Source organism: Anser anser (genome assembly GCF_964211835.1).
Source record: "Anser anser genome assembly, chromosome: 3".
Lineage (NCBI taxonomy): Eukaryota > Metazoa > Chordata > Aves > Anseriformes > Anatidae > Anser > Anser anser.
The window spans coordinates 56839442-56862351 of record NC_139722.1 but is presented as its reverse complement, the minus strand read 5'-3'; the positions used below and the strand labels follow the sequence as shown (position 1 = coordinate 56862351).

The following is a 22910-nucleotide window of genomic DNA, read 5'->3' as shown; positions in this document are numbered from 1 at the left end:
TGACAAATTGACCAACACTTAAGAGTTTGTGACTGCTAAAGGCCCAGTAGTATATTTGTTAAAGACAAGAGGTAAAGATGAGGCCTTTGTAGATTACCGGAATTATTTAATCTCATTCTGCATATGTAATTTTTTTTTTTTTTGTGGTATGTTATTTTCAGCTTGGATTAAGTGATTCTTGTATCTACTACTTACAAATTTATGCAGGATACCTCGAAGTGTAGAGTGATGCCTCAATACAAATAAGACTTCCCCGCCCAGTTTCTTATAAAAACAAACCAGCTGTACTTATTTTCATACCATAGAAATTACTGTTAAAATTTCTTTACTCAAAGTGATTTCCAGTAGTTTAGGACAGGGAGACTACGCTTTTCTATAGAAAAATATAACACCTTGAATTATGACAAACAGACATTTTGAGTGCATCATTATTCATTTAAATGCATTGCAGTTTGAGTTAAATTTTCTTGATGTAAGCCAGAGTATTTGTCTTAGGAACCTAGAGTACTGTACAAGTGTTTAAATCAGTAACAGATAGCCTGCATAAACCCCAGAGTAAATATAAATTAAGAGATGTATGAATAACCTTAAAACAATTGTCACTGAAGTTCTAAAACAAACTTGTTCAGTTTATCATCCTCCTTTTCCTCATTTCAGCAGTGCCACAAAAAAATGAACCACAGATGTAAGGACTCACTTAGACTGGCAGATTGCAATGTGATGAGTTTTTATCTTTAATTAACTGGGTAAGAATACGCTGTTTCAAGAAAAATATTGTTCATATGGCTTGCAAAATATTAAACCCATGGATAACTAGTAAAAGAAGGTACAATTACAGCTGTGCTTAGTTAATATAGAACAGATTGAACTGCTGATCTGTTCTCCAGGTCTGTTCTCCATATCTGCTCACTCAAAGCCCAGACAAAACAAAACAAAAAAAAAACATTACAAGAGCTCTGCCACACATTTCCTACAAATATTTTTTCACAGACTGTTGTGAAATAGTGACCGATAGCCAAGTGAATATAATTTTTTAAAGTTTAAGTATGCAAATATCTGGAACCCTTAACTATCTTAGCTTTTTATCGGTGATTTTTCAGAACTGTTCTTTCAAATGATACAGAAAGAAGTTAAAGTGACTAATCTAAGTGACCAATCTTATTTTTGATTTTCCCTTATCTTTCAAATTGCTCTCACCAGCTTCTTAAAGAAAACAAATGCCCCTTATCTTGGGGCCAAATAAATAGACTCATCTAATTCAGTTATACTCTTCTAATCAGTAAAAAAATAAAAATAAAAAAAAATGTTCAGACCAAACCAACTGTCAATCTATGTGCTGAAGTGAGCAGTTTCTAATGAGAGAATAACCTAGAAGAGAGAATGTTCCCCACAAAAGTATAAAAATAATTTGAATATACAAATATAATAACCGTAGTGGTCGCAAAAGTTAGCAGAAGTGAAATGCATTGACTAGTTGTCTCGTTAGAAATGGGCTGTAATTTCACTGAGGCAGGGAACAATTCATACATGAGAAAACCTAATGGGACTCATTTGTACAAGCAAGGCTTCAATTCAGCAATGTGAACATGGTGAATCACCAGAATAAGGTCTCCATTCATGCTGCACAGCACTTGAGGTATCCTGAGTTTAACCTCACTGTGGTTCTTCCCTCATGCAGGCAGCTACAATCATTTTTGTTTTACAGTGGCAAGAACTGAGAGTCGAAGCTGAGGCCGAATCTTCAAGTTACACAAAATCTCGGTCAGAGCTGAAAAATGGACTCAAATCTCACAAGGTTCAGTCCAGTGATTTGAACTATAATGTGATGTTCCTTTTCTGCAGTTAAATAACTGTCTTAACCAGTGAAAAGGTGATATTTAATAGATTAATAAATGTTTACATTTTCATGTACAGATTCAGATCCACTAACATTTGCACAACTTTTATACCTCAAGTTCATCAAAATATGAAAGCCAAAAAACAAAACAAAACTCATACTATTACTCATATGTTTATCTGTGTTTTGTGATAATAAATACCAGGACATCTTTCTTTCTGAATCTAATTTAACATCATTTTGGTGAGGACAGAAATTATCTATGCATGCCTTACACTGTGCGAGTTTAGACACCGAATACTTGCACGATGCATGCTATATAATATGATTTACATATCAATGAAACTAAAATCTTCTCTTCTGTTATGAAATTTTTTTTGATGTGCAGAATTCTCAAGACATCATCATGCTTTTAGGGATAAGACTTGACATTTTGAGAAACCCTTGAAGAGTCTGTGTCAGCTCCTGGCCTCATTTTAGTCAATGGAATAACAAATACATAAATTGACTTCAATAGGCACACAATTTCACCTGAAATTTCCCCCTCTCCTCCTTCCCACCCCCCCCAAGTTGAACTAATTAAGAAGCTGAAAGAACTACCACAAAAATCAGAAAGACAGATAGACTTTTCGAATATTAAGCCTATCTTCGATCCTGAGATTCTGTAACAAAATTTCTAATCCATCAATCCCTGTGTTCTTATTACATAATAAGAAAAAGACACCCATACGAGCTTGCCAGTTCATAGTAAAACAACTTTCCTTCTTCAACTGTGACAGGTTTGTTGGCTGTGGTGGTTTTGTGGAGGCAGAGTAGTAGGTAGAACATACTTGACTTTATTCTGGCTTCTAACACTTGATTGTGCAATGTCCCTTACATATAAACTAAGAAAGTACATAATGGATGTAAATCACCGTGCAGTAAGTGCACAGCTGTTTTAAAACCTGTTCTCCAAAAGCATTTATGAGTGTTTGGCTGTTAGGCAGAGAAAGGTTTTGAAGTGGAAGGGATGTATCCACTGCAGATTCAACTCAATATTTTCATGGATGAATTGGGATGATAGAATTGAATATGACTTATATCGTGGAGAAGAAGGATAGCAAACACTGCAGAAGGCAGGACTAGAATCCAAATGATCTCAGCAAATTGAAGAGATGATCCGAGAACAACAAGGTGAATTAAATAAAGAAAAGTGCAAAGTACTATCTGTAGGCAGAAGAAATCAAACATTGAAAACAAGTAACATTTGGCAAAGTGGCAAAATATGGCAAAAAAAATGGCAGGAGGTTATAACAGTGTCTCAGAAATGAGAATCAGCACTGTAATGCTGGGTAAAATCTGGGAAATCCAATTCAGTGAAGTTTTAATGGCAGCTTTATAGATATAATACCAGAGGTCCTGTAGGTGTGTTTTAATTGGTGCTGGTAAAGTCTCAGCTGGAACACTCTATTTGTTTTGGATACTGCATGGTAAAAAAGCTGCATAACATATGGAAGAATCTTGAGGATAAAAATAAGACAGAAAATATTAATAATGAAGGAATGAAAGAAATGGATCTGCTTTACTTAGAAAAGAGATAAAATGAAGAGTCAGCATGATAAATGTCTTTTGACATGTAGATGGTATAATGAGGTGTTTGTCGTGCTTGTTTGGGAAAGGTCAAAGAAATTCGGTAAAATAACTTTGGTTGGATATTAAGGAAAATACCCTGTGTGCAAAAACAGGCTCCTTGGTAATGATACATAATTTATTATATATATTATATTACATAAACAAGTGTTAAAGATGGATTAAATATTCTTATTCATTTTTATGAGCAAGAAATATTACATCTGCAGTAATACTATTAACAAGCTGGAGACTTCTTTCAGCTTTATGTTTCTATGATTCTAATATACGTAATTTAGCATCACGTAAGCAGAGGAGTAAGAGAGATGGGACTTTCTAGACTCATGGATGTATTTTTCTAAATACATCAGCAACATACGAACGTGGATTTTTCTTATCTATTTGGTTTTGTTTTACGTCAGTTATAACAGTAAATCATCTTCCCAGAGGACTTTAAACTTAGCATAGTGCCACATGACTTTCTATGTATAAAATACAAGAGTTCTGTATTTCTACAGTTTAATATTTAATTCTAAAAAGTAAAATTAAATATTTATTTGATCAAGGACTTACATATTCAACAGTTTGCCTTTTTTTTTCAATTTTTACCTTATCTAACATGTGCTATGAAGACCATCAAAAAAAAAATACAGAAAAGAAACAGCCATTAATAAAAATATACCCTTAAATTTTTAAGTAGGCTGAATATATACCCCTTGCTCACTATCAGGAATCTTCAGATCTCTTGCACTGAATTTTTCATGCAGTCTTTCCATTTTTCTTGTTACGAGTGTCTTCTATAGTACCAATCAATATAAAGGCATAAATTCTTGACAATGCTCTTTGCTTTGAAGCATGCACCTACTTCATTTGCCTTTTTAAGTATCTCAGTTTTTGAAATTCAGCTATTTAATGCTGAACTGAAAACCCAAGTGCTTATTATTCATTTGCACGTTGGTATGGCTTTTTGTATAAGGTTTTCAAAACTGACACCCTTTGTTTCATGGACATGGTAGGAAGGTTTTCAATTTATTTCATGTGAAGCATCACTGACTTACTCTGAAGCAAAATGATAATCAATGAGGGAGGAGAATCAAATAAAATATGAGACCTCCAACTGAAAATATGAAGTAGCTTTTCAACATGTTTATAAATGAAAACTCTACTGTTGCCATTCTTTCTCCTTTTCTTGAAGACAAAACTGTTGAAAATGAATAAATACAGAATATTCAAAAAAGCATAAAGAATTTTTTGTAGAACTCAAATCCCATTTTCAGAAACGACTAAAAACCTTAACACTTAAATTTCAATTTAAAATCAATTTAGGCTCAATGGCACCAGATTTTTAAATATAATAGGTGCTTGATATTAAAGGAAGGCATCCTATTGCATTTAACTGGCATGAATTCAATGGGTGATAGACACTTAGGGTTGGACTCAGCTCATTTAACTTTATCTATCCAGAAGTTAGGCATCTACTCTGAACTCTATCTGTAGTCTAAGCAAGGAAGCAGGAATCTCCAAAGAGTGTTTCAGCCCATCATCACAGAATCACAGAATGTTTGAGGTTGGAAGGGACCTCTGGAGATCATCTAGTCCAACCCTGTTAAATCAGGGAATTATCAAGCAGGTGTCTAGGAAAACAGCAGAAGTGTAAAGAGAAGGAGTGAGAGAGACTGAAGAATTACACATGGGAAGGGGTACGTCACAAAGGCATGGGAGGATGACAGCTTATAGTGCTCTTTTTCAGCAGTGTCCAGTGCCAGGACAAGGGGCACAAACCAGAAAACAAGGGTTTCCTTGTAAACGTCAGGAAGAACTTTACTTTGAGGGTGACAGAGCACTGGAACAGGTTGCCCACAGAGGTTGTCAAAAGCCATCTCGACATGGTTCAGGACAACGAGCTCTAGGTGTCCCTGCTTGACCAGGGGGGTTGGACCAGACGACCTCCAGAGATCCCTTCCAACCTCTATCATTCTCTGATTCTGTATCTTAAATAAATAGAAAATTATCCAAATATTATTTGAAAATAACTTCATTTTCATAGTGTGGGTTATCTAAGACCCAAGTTATATGTGAGATAACACTAATTATATGCAAATTGCCACTTATGTTTGTAATATTTTGCACTGCATTTGTATGAGACAGGGGAGAGATACTGGATACTTCTCAGCTCCAAATATGTTTTTTTGTTTTTTTTTTTTTGGTTTTAATTACAAGAACAAAGGAGTATTCTCTTACATTATTATAACATTTTTATATGTTCTTTTTAATGCACACATTTTTGTGTTTGTGAAAAACAAAACTGAAAACATTGCTTAAAGCTAAACAGAAGGGGTACAGGAATCAAACAAATTTCCCATATAAACTCTTTCAGTAAACTTCAGCCTTCAGTGACTTTTCATATGGAGGTAGCACTTCTCTGCAGAATCTATCATTAATGCTACATGCTGTGATATACACAAACATCCTCAAATTATAAGTTAGAGATTGCTACACTCATTTTCACTTGGAGACCTGAATCAATATAAGTACTATTATCTCTTGAAGATGCCTTGCCAGAAATGTAACATCAAAATTAAGCCTCCATAGTCTCTTGGTTTCACTATGCAGACAGAGACATTTCTTTAAGAATCCCAATTACTTCAGATTTGTACTTTACACTATTTCCAAGTGTGAAAACCCAAGAGTCTGGCAATTATCATTATATTCTCATTCCTGTAGCAGGTTGTATATGCTAATGAAGAGAAAAAAACTAATTATATAGTATCATAGTCTGTTGTTACTAAGCACTTCTGTAACCTCTTCTTCCAAACAGCTGTCTGAGCTCATAACATTTTCCTTTATTAAAAATTAAAAACACAGTATTCAGGCAGGCAAACAGTACAGCCAGAAGTCATAGTTTTAGGAAACATCTAGTGCTTTGAACTCTATCATTGTTTGCCAGCCATGAAAAATGCATAGTTAGAAGCTCAAAAGCTTTCTGATTCTACAAAAAATATGCTATATTGTATATGCTTGTGCTGAGTTGGAACTATTTATGTGATTGAAATACTTTACACCATTCACTAAGGCATTGATAATATTTGGCAACCAGAACAGGAACTACTCAAGACAGAAAAACTGAAAGAAGATGGGATATTTTTGCACAATGTAAACCAAGGCTCCCACAACACAAGAAAACATCTGATTATACAAACAAAAAGGTAAAATAAACAAGACCTTCAAAGAGCATTGTTTTTTCTTTGTAGAATCCGTGTCCATAGGATAATAAAGAAATCAAATAATAGTATTAAAGTAAAAGAACCAGACATAAAAAGGCTTACATGTACCATCAAATTAACTAGAAAAGACTGATCATATATATGTATGTGTGTGAGTATGTTTGTTCTGCAATAAAAGCAAATGGGCAGCTTCCTAGGCTTAAAAATAAGTTTTTCTGATGAAGGAATTTGTTTCAGTATCACCCATAGCAATATGCCATAAGTGGCTATTTGAAGACCTGAACTGCGTTTCCATAATGGGTAACATTCAAAGAGAACTTTCGTGTAACCGAGGGTACACATTTTTCCATTGTTCTTACAAAAATAATTATGCAAATAGTTTTAATACTGCATATTATCTAGATTTTATCTGCAATATATTTAACATTTCATTACAATATATTATGATGTCATAACATATTATGACTGTCATGTACAACATATGAAAGATCAAACAAGACAAACATGCTAATGAATATTCTAATGTGAAAAGAATTTAAAAAGCTCCTAAGACCAAGTTTAAAATAAATAAATGTGTTCCAACTGCCTCACTTCTCCACCTAATGCTAATTAATCCCCATCATTGCTGCTGTCTTGTACTTGGGTTTTAAGAACATCTGTGGGAACAAGTGGAAAAACAGTATGAATCAAGTGCATGTGGTTACAATGAGCAGTGGAATTCAGAATTACATTTGGTGTATTCTCTAAGTGGCAGTTCAAAAGAAATATCTAAATGAAATTGCATTCTAATACAGTGTTTCCCCATATTTCCAAAGCAAAATATAACCTGTAATTTTAGGAAAAAAAAAAAAAAAAAACAAAAAAAAACAACAAAAAAAAACCACAGCTAGAATACAAGCACTACTGTGGTAGTATTCCAATAAGCACTAATGGGCAAGTGACACGGTTAAAAAAAGGCATTCAGCTTTAATAAGCTGAGGAAAGGCGAGGAATGAAATAATGTAAAAACTGCCAAGACAAGAGAAAAAGAGGGAGACGGAGGGTGCTATTCTGCATTTGATCAGAAGCCACAGATGGGACCCTTATAGGGTCCTTCCATAGACAGGGAAAGCCCTTTATTTTTAAGATATGGTCAAAGCCTGACACATCCAGCTTCTTTTGTCTGAATTGTGAGGTATGTCTCAATGATCTGTAGAGGAAGAACCATTTTTTTCATGTCATTTTGAGCTCAGATGAGCACTCTGATCATCTCCCTCCCTTTATATTGCTAACAGTAGTTTTTCTATAAAAGGGTTCATTGGCAGTTTAAAGATACCGGTGAGATACTCAGCCACAGCACGTTACTGATCACCTCATTATTGTTGAATTAGGCAACTATCGTAGGGTGGAAGAAAAATAGCCTGAGTTACACTGTGGCCTGATGAAGAACACGCTTTTAGAATGAAACCCACAATAACCCACAATTTATTCAATTCATAAGGTTACTTAATCAATCAAATCCTACCCTCAAAACACAGAATCCAATTTCTATCCAAACAGATGTTTGTGGTAGTCGGAGAAGTGGGATATAATGTCATGCTAAAGTAGTCTATTCATGAATAGACAGGATGCCCCTTAAAATGAAAATGTCATTGAAATAGCAGCAAGTTTTGAAAACATCAACACTAGAATCAACTCAGACTCCAGGGATAAATTCAAAAAGGTAATCATCCAGCTTAGTAGGTTATTAGAAAAGGAGACCAATGTTTTTCATAGCTAGTCCTTCATTCTTAGCATATGGAATCAACAAAACAAAAGCTGGGAGCAAGCTGTCAGCTGCCGTGTGACAACACCAAAGTCAAAGAGGTTTTGCCAAAGAATATTTTTTTCTAGTTTATTATGAGCAATTAATAAAAGTTTATCATCCAATCCTACAGAGTTATAAAAGTTGACATTAGCTAATTCACTTTTATCTATACCAGAGATTACTGTCTTTCAGTAGCAGTTTTGGAAATACTCCTTTCATTGGAACAATAAAGGAAAATAACAAGAAGAAATTACTAATATTTGAGATGAATTAAACAGTTTTGAGCTAGCAATTCCACAGGAAGTAAAATGAATTTCTTTTGTATCCCAAATAGTTACATTGCACCATGTTGCTGGAAATATCTTTTTAATAATGTGAAGGTTTTTAAATGTTTATGGAGATTTATTGAGTGAACATAACTTCTCTTGGGGTACCGAATACAGAGCACGACTCTGTGACTAGGGCAGACATTCAGTTTGAAATATTTGTAACAGTTTAAACATATTATTGCCTCCTTAGCTTTTATTAGTGTCCTCTATAGGAGCTACTCATCTTCAGTGGGAAGTTGTGTGCTAGTGGGTGACTATACTTTAGCTAGGAGTGGCTTAAGACCCACCTATTTATTTTATCCCAGAGATATCATGAGTGTTCAAGTCCCTCAGTGCTCACAGCTCTGGGCTGTGGGAGTGCAACCCTCCAGCAGCAGAGCAACTACAAAGAGGGAGCATTATAGGATGATGAACCACTGTAAGAGATGCAGCCACTGCAGCATATGGTCTTATGGTCTATGAGCTCACTGTTACCACTGCTGTACTGAGAAAGGAGCATGCTCAGAATGACCCTGTGCTGCTTGATGGCTGCGCACATGCTGTCTATTAGACAGAATCAAAAAAAGGAGAGTGCTTCAGAGCTAAAGTTGCTTTCCTAGGGTCAATAAATGCATATTTAGATGTGAAAAGATGCTGAAGGCAATACAGTATTTTTATTTCCTACTGGATTAACAGTGTCATAAATTTCAGTGACATAAGGATCAGAATGGTTTCCCTCAGAAATTCCAAGTTACGCAAAACTCCTTGGAAACTGTATGTGCTTAGTGTTGCCTTGAAGTTTCTGGTAGCTTCTGGTTCACAAGATGGAGCTTATTTGATATAGTTGGAAGGACAATTATTTATTATTTATTATTTATGTAACACTTAGAGGAAACACAGATGTGGAGAAAGTATAAACTAGCCATTGCACCTACATTTGAAACAACAAATTGCTAAGAACTATCTTAAAGCATGGCTTATGTATTTCAAAAGAATAATTAATGAAACAAAGATGACACCATGAGACAGGGAAATTTAACTCATCTTAAAAGAGCAGAACATATTTTCATATGTTGTCATACATTCTCAAAAGACAAGTAGGTGCTCTGGCAGACACTCTAGCTTTCCACTACGGTAAATAACCTTTCAGCCCTTGTCCTTACCTGTTTCTGTAGCCTGACCCAGGGGCAAGGACCTGTCTATGTGAGGCAAAGACAACTTGCACAAGAGCTCTTGTAGTAAACGTCAGTTCTGCAGCTGTGATCTTTTGAGCACCTGCCTCACTAGAAATAAATTTATCTTCTGATATTTTCATTTCCAACAAAATCAACAGTTTTTCACTCACTGCCTTAAGCAGTGGGTGAAATTGCCACACCTCGAGTACTGTGTTCAGTTTTGGGCCCCTCGCTACAAGAAGGACATGGAGGTGCTTGAGCGAGTCCAGAGAAGGGCAATGAAGCTGGTGAGGGGTCTGGAGAACAAGTCTTATGAGGAGCGGCTGAGGGAGCTGTGATTGTTCAGTCTGGGAAAGAGGAGTCTCAGGGGAGACCTTATTGCACTCTATAGGTACCTTAAAGGAGGCTGTAGCAAGGTAGGGGTTGGTCTATTCTCCCACGTGCCTGGTGACAGGACGAGGGGGAATGGGCTAAAGTTGTGCCAGGGGAGGTTTAGGTTGGATCTTAGGAAGAACTTCTTTACTGAAAGGGTTGTTAGGCATTGGAATGGGCTGCCCAGGGAAGTGGTTGAGCCACCATCCCTGGAGGTCTTCAAAAGACATTTAGATTTAGAGCTTAGTGATATGGTTTAGTGTAGGACTTGTTAGTGTTAGGTCAGAGGTTGGACTAGGTGATCTTGGAGGTCTCTTCCAAGCTAGACGATTCTGTGAAATGCTAGCAATGGCGCACTATAGCATTCAAAAGTGATTTCCTTACAGAAGGAGACCAGGACATGCTACTCAATCATAAGCAGGGCTTTGTGTCACTTGCCAATCCATCATCACAGGGATGAGAAACAAAGTTGAAGAGAAAGTTGAGAAAATCCAGACACCAGGAAGAATTTCAAAGATTTATCACTTTTTATTTGCTTTCTCCCTGCAGTCTCCTGTTTGTTCGTTCCCACTTCTTATTCTGTTTCCTCAAATACTTAAGACTATGCATCGTTTTGGACAGGCCCTATTTATATTACATGTATTATATTATGCTCATAGCATAATGGCACCCTGATATCAAGTTGGGGCCACTAGATGGTACTGCAATATAATTAATAAATATTAGAAAATAATTTCATAAATATATCTATATATTTCTACAGTGTCTTAGCTCTAGTGTTTGAAAGAATCTCCGTGGCATTGCCTTTAAATATATACTAAAGCTTCCATATGACTGTAATATATGCAGTTATAAGGCATATGCTAAAATATGTGCTTACAGATCTTAACAGTATAACTAAGGTACTTAATCCATACATATGTGTACGATATTTACATAACATGTACACATATATGTAAATTATCATATGGTATGATCATCTTATCAGTCACTACACTTACTCATTTTAATATGTTCTTGTATTCAGTGCAGTAAATACTAGATGTATGAGAAAAGTGTGCATATAAAAATCAATATGCACATGTATATTTATTTATGAACTAAACCAAAAATATAAGCCAGAATTTTAAAAGATAAACTTTGTACAATAAGAAAAATCTATACAATCATAATTTGTATTTTTCTATACTATGAATGATTTCCTATCACAATTTGTTTCACTGTTAAAGAGATGAAAAATTCTTTGTCTGTACACTTTATCTAAATGTTTCCTACCATATGCTATGTCTACAGTAATAAGCAGTTTAAATTTTATAATCACTTATTTTCTAGCTGGTAAAGATCTTGATGTTTAAAAATTGCTGCAAAACTAAATTATCTGAAACCATAAGCATGCTTAATAGTATCTACCCATGAAACTACCCTCAGAATAACCTAACACTGCTGGTTGCCAGCACTATTTTCAATTTTCATCTGTTAGATATATGATCAAGCATGTCAAATCTGCCCTGAGTAATAGAAATGAAAAAATAAAGTCATTTACTTAAAATATTCTGATAGCTATTTATCCAAAAACCCTGGTCAGATTTACTGCTCAAAGGCATTTACCTACAAAGTTAACCAGATGCTTTGAGCTGAAAACTAATTTAATTTCTCTGTTATCTTAACAGGACATCTGTTAAAACAACATCCAAGGAAGGTAATATGTCCAAAATTAAACATCCTGCAGGTTGTTTTATTAGAGTATGTGCAACATAGACATTTAACTGTTAACAACCACCACCTTCCAAAAATAATTAGTAAATGTGAAATCAAAGCAGTATAACAATTATACTAATTGACATGAAGTAATGTCAAATGAATTTGTAACTAGTGCAAGTTCAACCTTGTTGCCAAGTTCATTGCTTTATTACAGCTGAGTTGCACTGAGGATGAATGACCCATTTCTTTTGTTTCTTTCTCTCATCACTTTCAACAAGGTTTCAAACTGTCCCTTTAAAATCACAGTATACTAGCTGCTTAAAGCGTTCAGCACTCATAGACATGTTTTTTAAACATCAAGAATGACAAGCTATGCAAATCATATCCTGAAGTAATTTGCATTATTGCAGTTAATTTGCATATGGATATAAACTGCACTTCAGAGCTAGAAAATATCAAACCAAGCAGTGGCATATGAAAGTCAGACAGGTGGATGTGTGCTTGCCACTGTTTGGATATTGAAGTAGAAAAATACTAGCAGGTGCCTGTTCCTTGTTGTTCCTTATAATTTTGCTAGAAAAGATGGTAGGGTCAAATGGACTGGTGGAAGGAAACACGGTCCCCATATTTATCCCCATTTATCTCCACTAGCAATGTATGGTTGATGCCGTTTCCCTGTTGGCAAGAACTGCTACAACCATTACTACCTCTTTCACTTCCCATTAGTGTTGTCCAATGGAATAGAAGAGAACAGATAGACTACAGCATAGCCACTAAAAGTCAGCCATATCTGGCTAGTCCTAGACTAACATCTCAGGTCACCAATGGAAAAGTGGTGAAAAGTTGTTAATCCATAAATGTCAGCTGTGGGTATATTTCTAAACTGCTTAGCTCATCCTTAAGATCTTCTCCAACAGATGCTCTCCCATAGTCCAGGTTGATTGCTGAACATGGCTGGAGGCAGGAGAATGGGTTAACTATATCCTGAAGCCCCTTTTAGCCTTACTTTATTATGAACAATAACTGTATGAAAACACCGATTATAATCTCACTGTATGTACACTGGCAGTTGGAGAATCCTACTTTTCTTGATTTTGTGTTTGTTACTCTGCTTTCATGATGTGGAAAGCAGACACTTGCAGTTCAGCTATGGAGTGGGTAATACTTGCAGTTGATAAAACAGCAGCAAACTCTCTCCCTACCCCTCCTTTTCTTCAGTAGTGCCTCCTGCCTCTGCAATCCCAGAGCTCTCTTTGTCCCCAGGGCTATCCCCTAGCAATGCCATTATATTGCCTTCCTCCTGCTGCATGTTAGTTACTGGAAAGCCTTTACCAAGATTTGGTTAATCGTCCTGCTTCATACTTAACCTCAGCAGGAAAGGGGAAAAGTTACATATTACAGCAATTTATTTGACTGCAAGTTCGTATGCAATGCTTTCAGGATTTCCCTAAATACCACGTTAGGCAACTTAAATGTTGATATAATTCAAATCATTTTAGAACTAAGGATACTAGTTTTCTTTTAAATGTGTGTTATCTTCCAGATAACAAGGATAACCTTTATCTTTCCACATTTTACTTAAGCTGCTATATAGCTTACCATATATAAAGAGACTCAATATATATATTTCATATATATAAAGACCCTTAAATTTTCTCCCATAATAAAGTAAAATTGTGAAAAGTGAACTGATTATTTATTACATGATATTTTGCTAATTAGCTTTTTTTCCTCCTTGTGAGGTGCAACAATCTGTGTGACTAGAAATAAAAATTCAAAGAAAGGACAAAAAGAAACCTGAAGAACTCAACTTCAGTTAAAAGACTAAGAGGGACGTTAGAAAAGAAGGTGCATGGCTCTTCTCAGAGGTACACAGTGAAAGGACAAAAGGCAATGTCAAAGATTGTAGAAACAGAAATTTCATCTGAATATCAGGAGAGAGATTTTCACAATGAGAGAGGTTGTGAAATTTCCAGCCTTAGAGATTTTTAAAACTTGTCTCACTAAAACTCTAAGAAGCCTGATCTAACCTTGAAGTTAGTGCTGCTCTGAGAAGGTGGTTGGATTGAGTGACTCAGAAAGGACTTTTACAATTTGATTTAGCCTGTGATTTTATGTGTATAAGTTATCTTATATTTGCCAGATATTTGGGGTGGGTAGGTGAAAATGTGTTCAGAAACACTTGATTTCCCTTAAAACTTCTGGCAGAAAACAAAATAACTACATATTTTTTACTTTACATTTCAATAGCTACAATACATTCACTTCTTTGTATTATATTTAATAATTTCACTTTTGAGTATATTTTCTGTAATCTTTCCTTTCATGCTCCTGATCATCCTGATCAACTCAGGGAAACACAGCAAAGGAAGTTACCTCAGTCGAATGCAAGTTAGCAACAACTGTTTTTTCAACTTTTTTTTTTTTTTGGAAGAGTAAATTAGAGTAAACTTGCAACTGGTGTCTGTAGAAAGAGTGCTGAAATCACAAGGGACTGCACTTTTACTTCATATGGTGAGCTATGTACACAGTATTGCCACTGTAGTCAGGGTTTCTAGGTGCCATGGTTCTGTACATAAATTTTCACAATATTCTACATGTTTTCAGAGTGGAATTAAAGTACAGGATTTACTTCTATGAAGCATGGAAATAAATCACATACCGGCCCATGAGGAGAAAAATACATAATGGCTGTACACAGTAAGAAAAACACTTTTTTCCCCATCTCTTTATTAAGCTTTTTCTAACTACTGCAATACATGGAGTGGGATGCAGTATGGCAGCATTCCTTAATTCCCAAACATGATTCATTTCTAAAACAGGCCATGCTGTACAGAGATTAAGGGAAGAATTGTGGAAAAAAGGAAAAAAATACACTTGTGATTGCATAAGTAAGAGCTATATAAAAATGAAGGTAGAGAGAAAGATAAATTGCTCTTACACAAGAAACTAATTTTGGCATTTCTTGTTACCAGAGTATTTGACTTTCAAACACTTAACTTTTATGTTACAAGTCATATAAGTACAAACTTGTTTTAATACATTAAAAGTAGCCTATGTTATCTGGTAAAAATAAGACAGATGTCTTATTGATGCAACCCAAACAGGAATTGATTTTTATTTATTTATTTATTTTTTTACAAATGGTGTTTTTGGTCACATTTACATAAAACTGTGGGGACTACAGAAAAGCAACACCAGAGCTCAGCCAGGCAGCAGTAAGAGGAAAGCTCTTGGATCCAGTCACACAGGTAGGGCTGCATGCAAGGAGAGCCAAAAGTGCTGGGACAAAGCTGGAAGCATGTGCAGCAAGGGCTGCTCTGCCCCTGATTTGAACTCATTCTCTCATTCAGCACTATGAATCCAGTCTGTTTTGGCTCCCAGTAACTGACAGCAGCAGCACCTCTTCACACCTGCACTTGTGACAGGATCTGTGCTACCTTAGCCATACTTTTTTTTCCCCCAGCAAAAATATGTATACCGATTTTCATTTTTAAACTAAAAATGGGAGTTCAATAGTTCTTAATCTGCCTCTTTTCTGCTTGTGGAATCTACAGACATCCTTAGTGCCTTGAAGCAAGAGTGATATTTCTTCATTTGCAGTACTCTTTCTGTGGAGGGTCTAGTCAGAGGTTGCAGCTGAATCACATAGAAGCAAACAGGAGTTTTGCCTGAAGAAGGTCAAAAGTGCTAGATAGACTTAACTTTTTGGTGGTTTCTTTTTTTTTTCCTTTAAATCTTTTTTTTCCTCCTCCAAGATACCTGAATCTAGTGTTCCTTGTGTCTTTTCTTGATATATTTAAACAAATCATTGAAATATCACAATTTCTCAGAGATGCCTGCTATTATGTTTTACTTTTTTTTTGTTTCACTACTGTACTTCACGTCTCATTCAAGACGAGGTTGTGCTTTTCAGATGTTACATTTACTTAGCCATAGGCCAAAATTAATATGACCACTCAGAAGTCCTGAAAGCATAAATTCCTACTTACACTGAGAATGGCAATCAACAGTGAGCAAAACATGTAGACTAATTAAATACTACTGAAGTGTAATACTGAAAAGTATCAGAAGTAGGTTTTCTAGACATTCATTCACAGATGCACATAATAATTTAGGTTAAGAACAACTGTTCTCTTTGTTTCAATCTTTCTCATCCATTAGCTTTCCAGCTTGCTGTGAAAGAGTATCAAAGACACGAAGTATTTTCTATGGTTGAGGCACAGTTGGTGTGTGATGCAATTTTCCACAACATATACACAACTGTAATGGTGCCTCATGTAAACTGATTTGCATGGCTGTTTACTAATAATCCTTGATCCTCTTCAGTCTCTTTGGAGTTGACTGTGTCATAGTTCTAAGAATGTCTGAGTCTTAACAGGTCCATTTCATTGTCATAATGAGAAGCTGTAAAAATGTCATGACCTCCAATCCCCACAACTAATTTTAGAAGGCATGAAACAAGCCTTTTTAATAAGGTATATTAACAATTTAAATATGTTCTCTTCATTGTATCCACAGGTGATGTTAGAGAAGTTGATGTACAGACAAAAAAGCTGTTCTCAAAACTTCAAGGGAAGAAAAAAAGCTTTTCTGTTCTTTTATTTTGGTAGAAAGTTATAAATTATACATATAAAATAAACTATACCCAGCTGAACTATCATTAGGCTGTAATTTAACCTATCAATTCCTAGAACTGTGCTGTACAGGATCCTCTTATGGTTTACAACCTCAGAGGCATCCCTCTGGTACTTAGCTAAAGGTTATTTTTTATTCTCTATTTAGAATCAGTTCAGACCTGGAGCTTTTATCAAGGTTCTATGTGCCATCTCAAACAAAAAAATACACAGGAATATCATCATAGATTTGAAGTTGCAGTTATGCACAGATGGAAATATAAATAAAGATTCAGTGCAAGATCTGTATGTGACTGATAAACATTTATAAAGGTAAAATGTATTTTGTTAGATGCCTACTTATATAAAACAGTTGGAACCTCTGAAGGATATAGAATATGAGGATAAGTTTGGTCCATCCAAATAGCTGTGTGCCTTTCCATTGTACACATATTTCTAGGCCCTAGATCTTGCAAAAGATTTGATCATCTGGGGAAGTTTTGGCGTACCACCCACAGCTGAAAGAGAGAGGAGACAGTTGTTCCATATGTGAATTAGGCCTTCTGTAGATGAGTCAACCTGTACCCATTTCTTAAATCTATTTTTAGGTCCTTTTCCTTCTCTTCCTCTCTTCAGTAATGCTGTGGTCTCAAAACCAGCTGAAGAGGAAGAAATGCACTCTAATGGATGTTTCAAAGCAGAGAATAATCACTGAAATAAATGTTACCCCTATAGACCAAATAAAGAGTTTAACTGCAGCCAAATATAAGCCTGGTCCATATGGTTGTTTGAGGAGCTCTAGATCACACAGTCTTAGTCTTCAGAAAAAAATTAATTCCAGGTGTAGGTATTGTCATTTGGCCTAGCTTTATTCCAAGTAGCACTTACCAATGTTCTTAAACTGATTTTACACCCACTAAAATGCAGTGATCAAACAGCTGTTTCTACTTTCTCTTTTCCTTCCCATCCCTTTTCACTTCCCCAGACACGATAACATTTACAAGTTAAGCAATGCAGACGGCTGAAATGAGCAGATGGGAAGAGAATGGACTGGGTTGAGTGTAACTGTACAACAGGTGCTGGGTTTGTTGCAAACATCAGTTCACTTAACACAGAAAGCATTTTAACCCAATAAAATATATTGTGTGCAGGTTCTTATATTTGCTATGTTTTTGCCAATATCTTAACAAGACTGATCTTCTCTGAAGGTATAAAACCAAAAAAAGTGTAACATTGTTTTACCTGCAGAACGTTATTTTACACCTCAGGAAATGAAATTCTTATCCTTTTGAAGTCTTTATCTTTTGAAGAAACATACAACATGGGGATAAAAGATCCCAGTCTCTAGTAATTTTTGCACTTTGGGGATGATTTGATAGAAAATACAGGTAAGGAAGTATCTTTGCCTCATTTATTCTTCCTATAATTGTGTCTAACTCTCTGCATCATGGCATTTCAGTAACTCACAAAGGATCAGAGAATGACATGTGTAATTTACAGTTAGGCTAAACACTCTTTAATCAGGAAAGGTAATTAAATATATGAGTTGAGAGGAGAATGTGATCTCTTTCACAAGTGCGATTCTCCTTGATGGTCAGTTCACACCATTCTAACTCAGCATGGAATGGAATGTTTAGACTCAGTCAAAGCTTGTTACTTGAATGAAATAATTTGTTACCACTGCTAATCTTTTATACTTCCATTTTCCAGCCCCCTGGGAACACCTTAGAAAGCAGCAGTTTTGATTTGAGATGTTGGTTTGAGCTCATTACCAAATACCACTTTACATATTATCTCTTATGGTATCAATAAAACCCTATAAATATGTCTATCCTAAGAAAATACACTTTTTCCTGTAGATTTTTGCTGTATATAAATCTTCAGTCATAAGATTCCTACTGGAATAACAAAGTTAAAAAACATTACCATAGCCAAATAGCAATTTATTCTGACACCTCATTTTACATTTTAATTTAATGAAAGATACTTTGTTTTACAGTTACTATGGTGTGGTGGAAGCACCCTGGAAGGAATCCAGTGAAATAACGGCAAGCTGAATGGTACCAAAAATATGTCTATATATTATTTACCTTTGAGGTGGTAACCTTTTGTATTTGTGAAATCAGTAATTAGCGTCTCCCATCCAGGTGAAATTTGTATTACAGAATTACTGAGAAGGGAAAAAAAATGAGACAATTTTCCTTTAAAAGGTATGTCGTTGTTGTGGGCATCAGAAGGTGCCCGTAACTGTCTAGAACTAAAGTTTCTAACATATTCAGAATACTCCAAATTTTGATCATACTACCCTCATGCTAACAACACCAAGACGATGAGTAAAGCAGAAAACAGCATTTAAACAGGAGCATGTTAACACAATGCTGATGACTTAAATGTATCTGATGGTAACTTACCTTTGAAAGGTCTCCAGCCTCCAAGTAGAAGCAAATAACAAACACGTTCCATGTAACCCAAAGGATCAGCCAGACAGCATACTGCAGAGGAGGAAGAGAAAAAATGCATTAATAATTTTACAATCAGCTGGATTTAACTCTGTTAGACTATTAGTTAAATCCAAGTCAAAAATAGACTATAAATATGGTGCGTATGAATAAAATGCTGCATAAAAAAAGAGAATCAAGAATAAGCACTTCCCTTTTACAGTCACAATCTAGTATGAACTAATGAACCCTTGGTCACAAAAGAGAATCTGTATCTGAGAAAACAGGTGATAGAATTGACATTCAAATTTGAGACTAATCCAGATCTCTTATTGTTGTTTAAATGGAAAATATTGCAATATTAAAGACAGGCATATATGATGAATGATACATGAGAAGTACAGAGCCAGTATTATCAAGAATATATCTATATGTTTTGGTAAATTCTGTGGTATTCTAAAAAATATGGAGTGATTTCCCTAGGCCACGACAGCTGCCTATATCAATATATTTTGTGGCATTCCAAACCATGGTTCGAAATTGTTAATCACCCTCAGGAGCAGACTGTGTTTTAGATTACCATTTTCTTTTTTTTTTTTTTAAAACTACATTGTATAGTATAAGTATTCATTCTTAAGCAATATTTGTTCACTGGTGGTTGCTGAACTTATTCACATATTTGAGTAATGGAATAAATGTTTTTTTTTCCTTCCATCCACTACTTTGCTTTTTTGTTTGTTTGTATTTGTAAGGTCTTATAAGCTAGGACTGAAAACTACATTTCCCTGCTGTAATACTGGAGGACCTCAGGTAATAAATTTTGGCCTGCTATTGCTACTATTGCCTCATGTTTGTTTGAGACAAACAATTTTTTTGTCAAATTACTTGACAAATTACTCCATCTAACAAACCTTAGAATCTATAACTGTTTTTCTAATGACTGTCATTGCTGTCCTCTAGCTGTTCATGATTCAATTCTCTATCTTTGCTAATTTCATTCTATTCATGGCACTGCATACATATGAAATACAACTATAATATGAAATGTGCTATTCCCTACCTGTTATAGCCAAGGACTATTTCCTCATTTTATATCAGCAACCCATTTCTTTCGGGTATTTACAGGCTTATTCCTATTGTTTGGTTGTCTTTTCTCCAAAATGAACTGGTTAAATTTTGTTAAGCTACTGTTCCAAATTGTGTTTAACATTGTTGGCAATTTTCTGCACTCCTCTATATTATATCACCATTTGAATAAGCAGACAACACTTTAGACTTTATCAAACCATTTTTGTCATGAATGAAAATCTCATTCTCTAAATTCTGCAACAACCTATATGGGATTCTTCTTGCATTTCTCTTAGACAATCTGATGCAAAACAGCACTTCTATCATTCAACAAAGCATTTTCCATTTAATTTCCTACATACTGGGAAAAAGATACAATTTTGTCCTTTCTCAGGAGATCAAAAGTGAGATCTAACAAATAAAATTTTGGCTTGTTCCAGTGTCTTATTTCTTATAGATAACCAAATAATTGCCCACCAGCCTAAATCTTCGGTAGAACAAGTATAGATTTTATATAATTATAATAAATATTGTTTTGATCTAATGTACTCTAGCATAGTTTTAAAGGTTCAAATTGCTTTACAAAGAAGTTATTTTAAGTATTTTAAAACATACAGCTAACATATACTTTATGGGGCAGCTCTTTCTTGTCCACAGATTTGGTCACAAATAATAGATTTATTTAGGTCAGGAGAGACCCTAAGGACATCATGTGGTCCAAATCTCTGCTCAAAACACAGACAGCATAGATCAAGTTGTACAGGGGCTTGTTCAGTGGAGGTCTGAATATCTCCAGGGATGAAGACTTCACAGCACTTTTAGTCTTAAAAAGTAGGCTATTAATGGACTTTGAAACATAGAAACTTAATTCAGATTCATGGTCTTAACACATCTTTATTTTTATTTTTTTTTAAACCCAACTCTTAGGAATTAAGTATACTGAACATTTCATTTTCTTGGGGCTTGCCCACTGTACACCTGACTTTGCATTTAACATGGAGTGACATAATTACCAGACCATGAGAAAAAACAAACATTAATTCAGATTCAATAACATTAAATCAGCTTTTTCCTAACGTTTTAGCATTTTTAACTGGCCTTTTTTTTTTTGCCAGTTACTTTAATACCTTAAAGTCATATACAAGTTCACATACACTTGGAAGGAGTTAGTACAAGTATGCCTTCTTACATGAAGATAATTGTATTTCTTAAAGTGAAAATTCTAAATATTGCATGTAGTCCGGTTTCCCAAAGAAACAAGACTTAAGTAACATTCCACGTTCACGTCTGTTCCCCTGAAATAACGTTTGAGCTCCTGAACAATTTTATGCAAACTGGAAAAAAGGCTAAAAGTCAATTTTTATTTTTTTTTTTAAACTTATTTTTTTCCCCAATCAAAAGTTTCAGGAAGAGAAGTCTAGAGAATAGAGAGAAACTCTATTAAGGTACTCATACAGAGAAAGTCTTACAAGATTTTATCATTCAACAAAAAGGGGAAAAACATGGGAGAGAGCCACTGGAAAGGTTCATTAGATCATAGCACAACCTGCCACATTTCATGTAAGCAACAACTGATTAAAAACTCCCTATGCACAGCACACCCAGCAGAAAACTCCAACAGACTTTGGAGCTGCCTGTGCGGGCAGACAGTCTTACGTTTACATGAAGAAATGAAACTTCTTTTTCTTGTTGTATAGTCTATCACACACACACACAAAAAAGAAAAAAAGACAAATTTATCTGACTTTTAGATATACTGTTTTAACAAGCACTGGCTATTATTGGACTACAGACAAGATTTTAAAATAACTTTTAAAAGTATTTTTTAAACTGCTTCTTTTTGGAATGATATGTTAAGTGTTTGCTGCCTGAATTCTGCGGATAAACACTGAGTATAATTATCTTGAAATACAAGGATGCTTCTGCTTCCCACTGCTTCTTATTTCAGATGCTTCAGATCTAGCCTCTCTTATCTCTGGATCACATGCAGTCACAAATGTCTCTTGTTGTCAATGTGCTTCAGCAAATTGTTGCTGAAATTCAGCTCTGAAGGTCTGTGACAATGAACAAATCCCTCTGGTACTCTCTATTATATGTATCTAATTAGAAACATTTTATAAGAGTTCTTCAAAGGGCTATAGCTGTATTTCTTTTTTTTTTTTTCCTCATATGGGGGAGTTCAAGACAGTTGTGTTATCTGACAGAAGCCACCACAATGTTACAGTAGTCACATACCAACAAGACAAAACCTTGATGAACACAGTTGACCAAGCAAGAGATACTGACAGGAGGCACAGCAATGACAACAATGTTTATTATTTTTATGGAAATCCACACTGGAAAGGGGTATATCTTGCAGGCTAAGACTGAAGATTTAAATGTTTACTTTTTTTTTTTCAAAGTTGTAGCCAATCAGTGAAAGTTACTTCTTTTCATAAAATAAATTACATAAAGAAAGATCTCATGTGGTAGAATATGCTTGTCATTCTTTAAGTAAAAAGAAATTTATAACCCTCTACAAAGGATTACAAGAACTATCTACTTTATGATTTATTTATACTATGTAGTCATAAGTTTGCAAATTTGCTATTGAAAACCATCACAAAAAAATACAGGATGCTTTTTTTTTTGGTAGGGGGAGGGGAATAGAGAACTGGAATAATAAAATAATTGTGACAGTACTAAGAATGCATACATCCCTCTTCACACTTCATTTAAAGTTGGCTAAGTTGCATTATCTCCAGTTTACTAAAAGGGAAAGTGAAGGTAAAAATGAA

General features: G+C 35.1%; 1 protein-coding gene across 3 annotated transcripts in view; it reads right to left on the bottom strand.

Annotated features, from left to right (window-relative positions):
* The window catches only part of NKAIN2 (sodium/potassium transporting ATPase interacting 2), a gene marked incomplete at its 3' end in the record, with an annotated part of 585648 nt that overhangs the window by 252478 nt on the left and 310260 nt on the right, over positions 1-22910 (bottom strand). For all 3 annotated transcript variants that reach the window (XR_014582403.1, XM_083831382.1, XM_083831381.1), the window contains one exon: positions 19039-19119. Coding sequence is in view for 1 of the 3 variants with exons in the window: in XM_083831382.1 (XP_083687508.1) it covers positions 19039-19119 (81 nt within the window). The remainder of the gene's footprint in view (positions 1-19038; positions 19120-22910) is intronic.